Here is a 10,009-nt window from a genome sequence, read left to right as displayed (position 1 = left end):
GTCCTTGTGAAAGTGAAATGGCCGTTCATTTGAATGCAAATGCTATGTAAAAGCCTAAAGCCCCTTGACGTCAGCTCAGCAATTGGGGGCCCGTCTATACAGGGCTACCAGTCACCTGGAAACCGTCAGGGTAGGAAACGCCTATGGAGTAGTCGGAGGGGCGTGCAGCACAGCTAAAATTCTGGTTCCCTACTGCTTCTCAAAGTCGGGTTGGGACCTTAATAGGGACTTCAGGATGCCTTAGGGAGCTCCTTTCTCATATCCAAGCCACTATGTACAGAAGCTGCCTTTTGGAAAAAGAAGCGGACATGTACTCCAGCACTCTCAGGAGCCCCGCAGGAGGTGGCACCGCCGGGGCTGGTGCCACTGGGGATGGTGGGAGTCCTCTGCCAGCCTCCAACTTCGCAGCGGCCCCTTCTTATGCGCACTACATGGGATATCCACATATGCCGGGTATGGATCCTCACGGGCCACCGCTGGGAGCCTGGGGGTCACCCTATAGTCCCCCTCGTGAAGACTGGAGCGTGTACCCCGGGCCATCCAGTACTATGGGTACGGTCCCCATTAACGACATGAGCTCGAGCCCCGCCGCTTTCAGCTCACTGGAATATAGCAATCTGGGCCCCGCAGGGGGTGGAAACAGCGGTAGCAGCCTGCCAACACCAGCCGGAGGATCACTGTTCCCCATCGACGCCGGCATCGCAGACGAGAGTTCTAGCAGAAGCCGTCACAGCCCCTATGCATGGATGCGCAAGACAGTGCAGGTGACTGGTGAGTAACCGAAACCAATGCTCTGATCCTTTTCCTTCCTTTGCTTCTTCTTTACTTCTGTTGGCCTTCTGGTCCTCCTACTTCTCAGACTTCTCTCCGGACAGCTTAGCTAAGGAGACCACTATGTGGCTTACTGCCCAGGGCCCCAGACCACAAGTGACCTCCTTCGCTTGTGCTTCTGCTCAAAAACAGAGTGTAGTGCTTGGAACTAAGCTGACAGTAGAGGACTTTTTCATCATTTTCTGATCAGCCAAAGGAGCAACCGCGGTGACAATGGACATACTGAGCCACAAAGATCAAGATCCAACCCTACAGTTGGCCAGATAGGAAAATATATTCACGGGGAAGGTCAGTGGGTGAATGAGGAGAGGACAACTACGTTTCTCTATGCTCAGCCACTGCTGTTTGCCTGTTCCATTTCAAAGCCTTCTCTATCTGAGCAGGTCGGCTTCTCCCCCAAATCTGGTGATGGTCAATTTAGATTCAGTGCTTGATTGGCAATAGGTGGTCCAGTTTAGCCACAAAGGCCCTGATGGCAAAATGGCCTCCTCACCCTGAACTCTCAAGGAAGCTCCAGTTTTCTTTGCCCAAGCTGGCAGGAGCCAGCTGAATTCAAACCCAATGCCTTTGTACAACTTTCCTTCCACCAATGGAAAGCTACAGCACACCACTGGGACATAATAAGCTGCTCAACCCTAACATCCCCGGGGTGTGTACCAGTATCAGCCCCAGCATCAATACAGTTAAAGGGATTAAAGCCCTCCAAACAGTACAGGCAGGCATTTCGAGGTGCAGGGACTGAATACAGGCTTGTCAGGACACATAGGAAAGCCCAGAGATCTCAGCCTAATGCCAACTCACTCTCCTACCAGCAAGCTACTGGTTGGCGGCTACTGGGAGGAGGGTGTGCGCAGGGGTGTGGGGTGTGTGTGGGCATACTCTGCTTTAATCTTGGACAGGGGCTGGAGGAGGGAGGTGGGGAGATGTTTGTTTTCAGCTATAGTTGTGCTTTTATCACATTCTTATTATTCCAACTCATCACTCCCTTTCATTAGAGAAAATTAGTAAAATTCAGCCTAACACTTTCATCCCTCTGGGGAAGACATGACATTCCAATAGCATTTGCCCATAGTGATTATGCTTCTGCTCACAGTTCTGCACTTTTTCTCTGCTTAAAAATAGCAAAAGCAAGAGGGTGGGAAGGGACCAAATTTTATCATTGAGAGTACTCAGCCTGGAGGAGGCAGTTCCAATTAATTAGGACATTACTAGGGTAGCAATCCCAAATTAAGAGTAGAGCTTAAATACTTAGCTCTAAAGTGTTTGTAAGTAAGTCTGCATATTGCTTTTTGAAATAAGATTGAGTTGGTGGGCTAAAAAGAATAGAAAGTAAGCTTAGGGTGGGGCACTGTCAGGACTGTTATTATATCTAATCTTAGGGTTGTAATTAACACCTATTCACTAAGACCTAACCATCAGCAAGAGACACAAAAGCCAGAAAAGTGGCTGCTCCAGTTTAGGATTATGTTTTGAAATACTTAAAAAGAGGAAAGTCACTAGTATGTTGTTTGGAAGACAAAACAATGGGAAGCAAAGAACAAGATAAAATAATTATCTTGAGTCATGAATTTTCTGTATAAAAGAGAAAATATGATGGGTTTCTCTGCTTAATAGTCTTCATTTGTATTTGTCAGATCTCTCTTTTGTATAATTCTGATGCCAGGAAAAGTTTAGAACGGGACTCTAAATTACTCTATGGAGTCTTCATCATTAGCTCAGTCGTCAAACCTTGCTGTACAATACCATCTTCACAAGATTTTCTCTCCAACTTCTATGAGAAATTCTAAATTGAATGATTTTAGAACCTCACTAACTTGTGGCAGCCTATCCTATAGATGAGGCTTTATTAAATTCAATCACCATTTCATTTTAATGTCTTATAAAAATACCCCTTTGTTATATTCTTGCAGCCTAAGTACATATTTAGCAATGATTTAAGAATATGATGAAAAGTATGGACCCTCTTCCAGAAAAATGCACAAGGGCACAAATGCACATGTACACACTTCATTTTTTCCATCAGATTTTTAAAATTTTTATCTATTTTTTTGGTCTTGCCAAGCAGCATACAAGATCTTAGTTCCCTGACCAAGGACCAAACCCATGCTTTCTTCAGTGGAAGCACAGAGTCTTAACCACTGGACTGCCAGGGAAGTCCCACATATGTCATTTATTTGAATAATTTTGGGAGACTCATGGATCCACTGAAACCCCTTCTGTAGATCTCAGGTTATGAACTGATAACCTGAGAAAAAATTAAAATGATCACCTCTCTGTATCACTCCAAACCAAAAGGCACCCATTTGTATGCTTAGTACATAATGAGAGTTAAACAAATATCTGTTAAGTGAATAAGTCAGATCCTCCTAAATTTTATACTTCACTCTGTAGTATTATAGGACATTTGACTTACGGCTGAGAACAAAACAGATGATCTACAAAAATGGAAGTAACCCCTCCTTGATTATGGTAGTCAAATTAAAGCTCTTTATATTATTTAAGAATGTTTTAACTAGCCTTAAGTTAAAGAAACAAAAATACACATATTAGGGGACAATTGGAAAACATTTCATAGTGATTATCATGGCATTTGATTTTTGAATGACAGAAAGGGGACTGACATACAGAATAAATGACTGTCCACTAAGTGATTTGATTTAAAAGTGAGATATTTTTTCCCCCACTTTGTTCCCTAAGTAGTCTGTTTGAAAACACACCTTGTGTTAAAAATTATGTGAAAAGGAACCTGACAGAGATATTCACGAAAAGTTCATCATTTTAATATTTTAAGCATTGTCAGTTTAAAAGTTCAGTATTTTCATATTTTAAACATTGACAGCACCACTCTAGAAATTTTTTCATTTTGTTTTTATTTTACCCAGAGTTATAGCCTTGTATGAGTATTGGAAAGGCGGTAACCCTAGCAGGGCTGGAAAGCGGCTTTGGTTTTAGGGGTGGGAAAGAAGAGGAGAGAAGGAAGTGACTTTGAATAATTCTGATTAACCCACTGGACAAAAGACAGAAAACCAAGGAAGTTAAAAGGTTTTCTTCAGTTAGGACATTTCAGAAAATTAGTTACTTAGTAATTCCTAATATCATTATCTTTCTTGGTTTTGATCATTTTATTTTTATTTTTTTAAATTTTATTTTATTTTTAAACTTTACATAATTGTATTAGTTTTGCCAAATATCAAAATGAATCCGCCACAGGTATACATGTGTTCCCCATCCTGAACCCTCCTCCCTCCTCCCTCCCGATACCATCCCTCTGGGTCGTCCCAGTGCACTAGCCCCAAGCATCCAGTATCGTGCATCGAACCTGGACTGGCAACTCGTTTCTTACATGATATTTTACATGTTTCAATGTCATTCTCCCAAATCTTTCCACCCTCTCCCTCTCCCACAGAGTCCATAAGACTGTTCTATACATCAGTGTCTCTTTTGCTGTCTCGTACACCGGGTTATTGTTACCATCTTTCTAAATTCCATATATATGCGTTTTGATCATTTTAATTGGACAGTTTTTATAAGTGAATTTGGATGCAATTTTTAACTAAAAGCAGCAAAAGATTACCATCGCATGGAAACTCATTATGATGGTGTTAATTACACTCTGTTCCCTATTGAAAGGGATTGATGTTAATCATCTTTACCCTCGCTGTCACCATCATCATAATCCTTAGGTTTGGAGAGTGCTTTTCTGCCTAACAGCACTGTCACAGCCAGTCTCTCAAATGAGCACATTTAGGTGATGATAAGTCATCATATATAATGACATTTGTTTGCAAACTCTGTAGGGATCCTGTCTCCTTATGGGAACTACAGAGGTTTGTCAAAGTGTTTGGTCAGGGCAAGTAATGATATCCTACTGCAGAGCTTTGAAGCAGCCCTGTAATACAACTTAAAGTTTGTTACTTTCCTAGATTAACTTGCAATAGTGCTGGAGAAGGGGATCCCACACCCTCGGCACTGTCATAGTCTCTGGGAGAAGAGAATGGCTTGAACAATAAAAGCTACTGCTTTTAGCACTTTGTTAGTGTTTTAGTATGGAAATATGGTTCTATGCTCCACTAGAAAATGTCCAAAACGCAGTCAATCAGATTTCATCATTTAAGGGAAGAGACAATGGAGTAAATGGAAAGAAAATAGCTTGGGAGGAGGGACACAAGAGGAGCACCAGGAAATGAGAATTCATTTCTCTTCGTTAAACGTGCAGTCAGTATTTCCAAGTAATCTAGTGTTCTTGAGGTCTGAGGTCTTATCCATAAGATTGGGGCAACAGACTCTTTTTTTAACACTTTGCATGGCTTTGATATGCAGCCTGGCTCTTCCTCATCCCTCCTTTCTTTAGGGGTTATATTGCCGGAAAGGGTGAGGATTTTCATGGCAAATAAAGAGGCCTGGTATTGACTTTATTGTCCTCAGAAGAAACTGCAAGAGGGGAATTTATGACCAATGGGGGTGGGGAAGAATTGCAACCTTCCAGAATTCTTGAAGTCTGGTTATATTTACTGATTATCAAAGAGTTGAAAACAGACACACACACATTAAATTTTAACTTCTGCCTCAAGTTAGAATTTAAACACTCAGTCATTTTGGTATTAGGAATGGTTTTAGGAAACATCTCTTCAAAGATATATTTTGATTCTAAGATTTGAGGCTCTAGAAATAAATTAAACCTCAATGTTTTCATTGTGGCCTCAAAAATACATTCTGCCTTTGTAACATACCAAATGCCAGAACTTTGGTTTCCTAGATTCAGAAAAGCAGCTGAAGTTTGTTTTCCGTACGTGTGAGTCTGTTTCTGTTTTGCATATACATTCATTTGTATTATATTTTAGATTCCACATATAAGTGATACCATATAGTATTTGTCTTTCTCTGTCTGACATTTCACTGAGCATAATATTCTCTTGATCTTTCCAGGTTGTTACAAATGAACCTAACACAATATTGTGAATCAACTATACTTCAATTTAAAAAATTGATATAAAAAATCCCATGAAAAACAAGCAAACAAAGAGAAAACCAGCTCATAGTTTGAGCCTTTGAGATAGATAAACTGACTGGAGCTCATCATTTTCCATTTTCAAGAAGGAAAGTTTTGTTTAGCTCCCTAGTCCATGAGTTAATCCTAAAACATATCTCTCATCTAGAATTTGTTTCTACATTCACGTTCCCCCCCTTTTTTTTCTTTCCTGGAGATGAAAGGGTGTCTGACATTTGTTTAGGGCTTGTAAATTCCAAACCAATTGGCTGGTGTTCCTGAATGTAAAGAGGGTTCAAGATGGGATCTGATGCTATGTAGCTCCTTTGTTAAGCTTGTGCTGCATCTTAACACCTCAATGGAGTTTAGGGAAACACTTTAAAGAAACCTTTGTCTTACAGATCGCTCCCCAAAACTTCACATCAAAAACAACCAGGGAAGATCAGAAGGAGTTTGCCAAAAGCTATAGAGAAAAGGAGGAAGATCCTGGAGGGGGTTAGAAAAATTGAAAAGAAAAAGAAACTTCCTAATCACCTTTGGAAAATTTAAAAGGAGGAATAAAACCCTATTTGAAGGAAGGCATGAGAAATTAGTTAAACATTGTAACACAAAGCAAATGTTTGGATATCCTTTCAAAGAATACTAGAATACCCATTTTATTCTGGTAAAGTCAACACCCCCTACTTCCCCCTCTCATTTTCCATTAGGGAATAAAAATTTGTTTAAAACTCCCCCAAAAATCCCTGGAGAAGGAAATGGCAACCCACTACAGTATTCTTGCCTGGGAAATCCCATGGACAAAGGAGCCTGGAGGGCTAGAGTCCATGGGGTTGCAAGAGTTAGACACAACTGAGTGACTAAACAACATCAACAACAAAAAAACTAAACTATTTTTTCTAATAGGTGAAAAGAAAGTGAAAGTGAAGTAGCTCAGCAGTGTCTGACTCTTTGCAACCCTGTGGACTGTAGTCCTCCAGGCTCCTCCATCCATGGGATTCTCCAGGCAAGAGTACTGGAGTGGGTTGCCATGTCCTCTCCAGGGGATCTTCCTGACCCAGGGATTGAACCCAGGTCTCCCGCATTGCAGGCAGACGCTTTACCTACCGTCTGAGCCACCAGGGAAGCCCATAGAGCTATTGTAGAACAGAATCCAAGTGACGAGAGATGTTTTCTCTTTTAAGTACTATCCAAATGAAATTCTCTCTAGAATGTGCATGTAATAAGAATGTCAGTATCATGAAACAGTTTGCTGCACTTGGGCCATTCTTATGCTGCCCAGCATATTTAAACTAGGAATAACATTTGGCACACTGGACTTGGAGTCAGTCAGAGGTATGTGTTTGGGTCCCCATTCCTAAGCCCACTACCACAAAGCCACTTACCTCTGAGCCTCGGTTTCCTTATCTGTACAATGGGAATAAGACACATTCTGCATAAGCTGAAAGGGTAGGTGAGAAAGAGGTTCAATAGGAAACAACATGAAAGAACTCTATACAATAAAAATGGAAGTGCACGTATAATGGATGGTGCTACTATTGCCAATCCTGCTCTCATATGTGAGTGGGAAGGGAATGAAAATCATGGCTAGTGTTTGCTTTAAAATGCTTTGGTGTAACAGTATGTCAATGGTGCTGTGATGGGTGTGTTGAATGTGTGTGTGTGTGTGTGTGTGTGTCAAATAGCCACGGATGACAAAGTACTTAATGAAGAAATGGACTTATGACATATTTGGTTCAAAAAATGTACTTGTTTTATATTTGAAAGTAATAGCTAAGGGTAGGAACAGTGGCTCTGATTCCTCCAACCAAAATAACCTCCAAAGAAAAAAAATATGATTAAATACACTCCTTTCTCCCCTAACAGGGAAAACCAGGACAAAAGAAAAGTACCGCGTAGTTTACACAGATCATCAAAGGTTGGAGCTGGAGAAAGAATTCCACTGCAATAGATATATCACCATTCGGAGAAAATCAGAGCTTGCAGTCAACTTGGGCCTTTCTGAGAGACAGGTACACCGGAAGTGCATTTAACATTTTTCATATAAGCATTTCAAATAGGCTAAGATTTTAAGGACATCTGTAAGCAGGAGGGAAGCAAAAGAAGACTAAGCCATTCTCAAAGCTTTCCTAAAGCCCATATTTTTCCTATTGAACCTCCTAGTGTGGTGGGCACTATATAGGTGTGGAAACAAGGATGGGGACATAGTGGATGGAGAAGGATTAAAATCCCCATACAATTGGTCAGCCAAGTCAAAACCTTGATATGATTTCCCAAGTAGTTATAACTATGTGTGAAGTTGAAATCTGTCAATCATGGCAATTATCTGGCTTATATCAGTCAAACTGTAACAGTAAATGAACACCAATGCTTATACCTGAATCAAGTTTTTCTATTATTCAGGCTAGGAGATTTAATTTTCTGTGGTCTATGTAATCCTATGATTCCTGCCTCAGATTTAGCTTACTGTGGATACTCAGTGAAAATTAAATCTTGGCAAGAATCAGTAGTTTCCACTCACCCAGCTTTTGACATGACATAACTATTTGATGTTCTTTTTTTTTTTCCACAAAGGTCTAGGAGTAATCCTGGATATCATATAATTCTAGAACTGTAAAGTCCATTAATGCCTTATCCCAAGTAATCTACATTTCAACCATTTATAAAGGCACACAGCAAGAGATACAGTACTTCATAACCCTTGTTCACCCAGTTCTGCGTCATTAAACTTACTTTTAAAAAAAAATTTTACATGGCATGTAGGATCTTAGTTCTCAGACCAAGGGTCAAACCTGTGCCCCGTGCATTGGAAGTGCAGAGTCTTAACCTCTGGACTGCCAGGGAAGTCCCTAACCTTAGTCTTTTAATGACAGATCATAATCACCGTTGCTATTTAAATCCCTCCCTTTTCATCACCATGCCTCAGAATCTGCCATACTATCATTATTTATTTTTACCTGTGCAACAAAGATGGTGAGTGAGGTATAATGTAAAGACTACTGCATTCAGAGTCTGAGGCCCTGGGCTTGATTTCAATTTCATCTCATGAAAGATATTTTCCCTTTCTGAGTCTCAGCTTTTTTAAAAACCTGTTGTCAAAAGGGCATACTTCACAAGGTCATTGTGAGGCTCAAGTGATGCATGTGAAAGAGTTTGTAAATATTAATACTAAAGCCCCAGAACAATATCAGCAATGACTTTGAAAAATGCATTCAGTATGTTGTCCCATTAAATCCAAAGCATTTTTTGTTTCAGGTGAAAATCTGGTTTCAAAATCGCAGAGCCAAGGAGAGAAAGATGATCAAAAAGAAAATATCCCAGTTTGAGAACAGTGGAGGCTCAGTGCAAAGTGACTCTGGCTCCATCAGCCCTGGGGAACTACCTAATATTTTTTTCACCACCCCATCTGCTGTCCGTGGATTTCAGCCTATCGAGATTCAGCAGGTCATAGTCTCTGAATGAAATCTGAATGAAAGAAAGGCAAAGAGAAATGGAAAATGCCCTTCCTTTAGCATTGTCTTTTTGGTCTCTTAAGATATCAGCAGGGGAGTTGCAACATTAGGTAATAATTCCTTTTAAGACAGTATTCAGAATGAGTGGATGCACCATGGATTGAAGATAATTCAAGAATCACTTACTGTTAGGAACTATACCTAGAAAACTCCTGTGTGCAATGCTATGTCAGTCACTCAGGGAACTTGGTGGTAAGCTGTATAATTGAAATCTACAGTCACAAGCCCTTGCAACTCTATTCACAATTTCAGAAATTTGCTTGTAATAGACCATAAAAACCAGTTCTGCCAGGATGCACATTTGTATATGTATACTTGTGTTCATCATTTGATGCTGAGTGTGTCCTCCGATATTCTTTTTGGGGTGGGGAGAAGGTGAGCAGAAAGGTATCTATCTCTAGCTACCTTTTCAAGTGTTTGATTCAAAAGCTAACAGAATTTTCATAACAAGACAAAGGTTTATTAAAACATCAGGAGGTGATTCTGAATCTACTGTCACTCGTTATAAAAAATAATAAATATTAAAAGGTTTTGTCCCTTGCTCATACTTGTCTAGCATCAGTTATCTCAGAACTTCCAACCTGCAGTGTCAATTTCAAATCCTGCCAAAACAGTGAAATCAGACTAGAATAACACAGTCAACTTGGTTGAGTCATTAGAAAAGGCAGGTCTCCAACACTCA

The 10,009-nt window shown here is 40.4% G+C and overlaps 1 protein-coding gene across 1 annotated transcript; it reads left to right on the top strand.

Moving 5' to 3' along the window:
* The first annotated feature begins 272 nt into the window (after window positions 1–272).
* On the top strand, window positions 273–9,277 carry CDX4 (caudal type homeobox 4). Its single transcript, XM_061408639.1, has 3 exons — window positions 273–771; window positions 7,682–7,827; window positions 9,071–9,277. Exons 1-3 carry the CDS (start codon window positions 273–275, stop codon window positions 9,275–9,277), a joined length of 852 nt encoding a protein of 283 aa, XP_061264623.1.
* Window positions 9,278–10,009: the final 732 nt, after the last annotated feature.

This window comes from Bos javanicus, chromosome X (assembly GCF_032452875.1).
Source record: "Bos javanicus breed banteng chromosome X, ARS-OSU_banteng_1.0, whole genome shotgun sequence".
NCBI lineage: Eukaryota > Metazoa > Chordata > Mammalia > Artiodactyla > Bovidae > Bos > Bos javanicus.
The sequence above is the reverse complement of the archived record's forward strand: the minus strand, read 5'-3'. Positions and strand labels throughout refer to the sequence as shown.

Bases quoted from the DNA above. Each gene is read 5' to 3' on its own strand.
- CDX4 (XM_061408639.1), top strand. From the start codon at position 273: ATGTACAGAAGCTGCCTTTTGGAAAAAGAAGCGGACATGTACTCCAGC. The intron at 772-7,681 runs GTGAGTAACCGA...CTCCCCTAACAG, and splicing joins CAAGACAGTGCAGGTGACTG to GGAAAACCAGGACAAAAGAA. The intron at 7,828-9,070 runs GTACACCGGAAG...TTTTTGTTTCAG, and splicing joins TGGGCCTTTCTGAGAGACAG to GTGAAAATCTGGTTTCAAAA.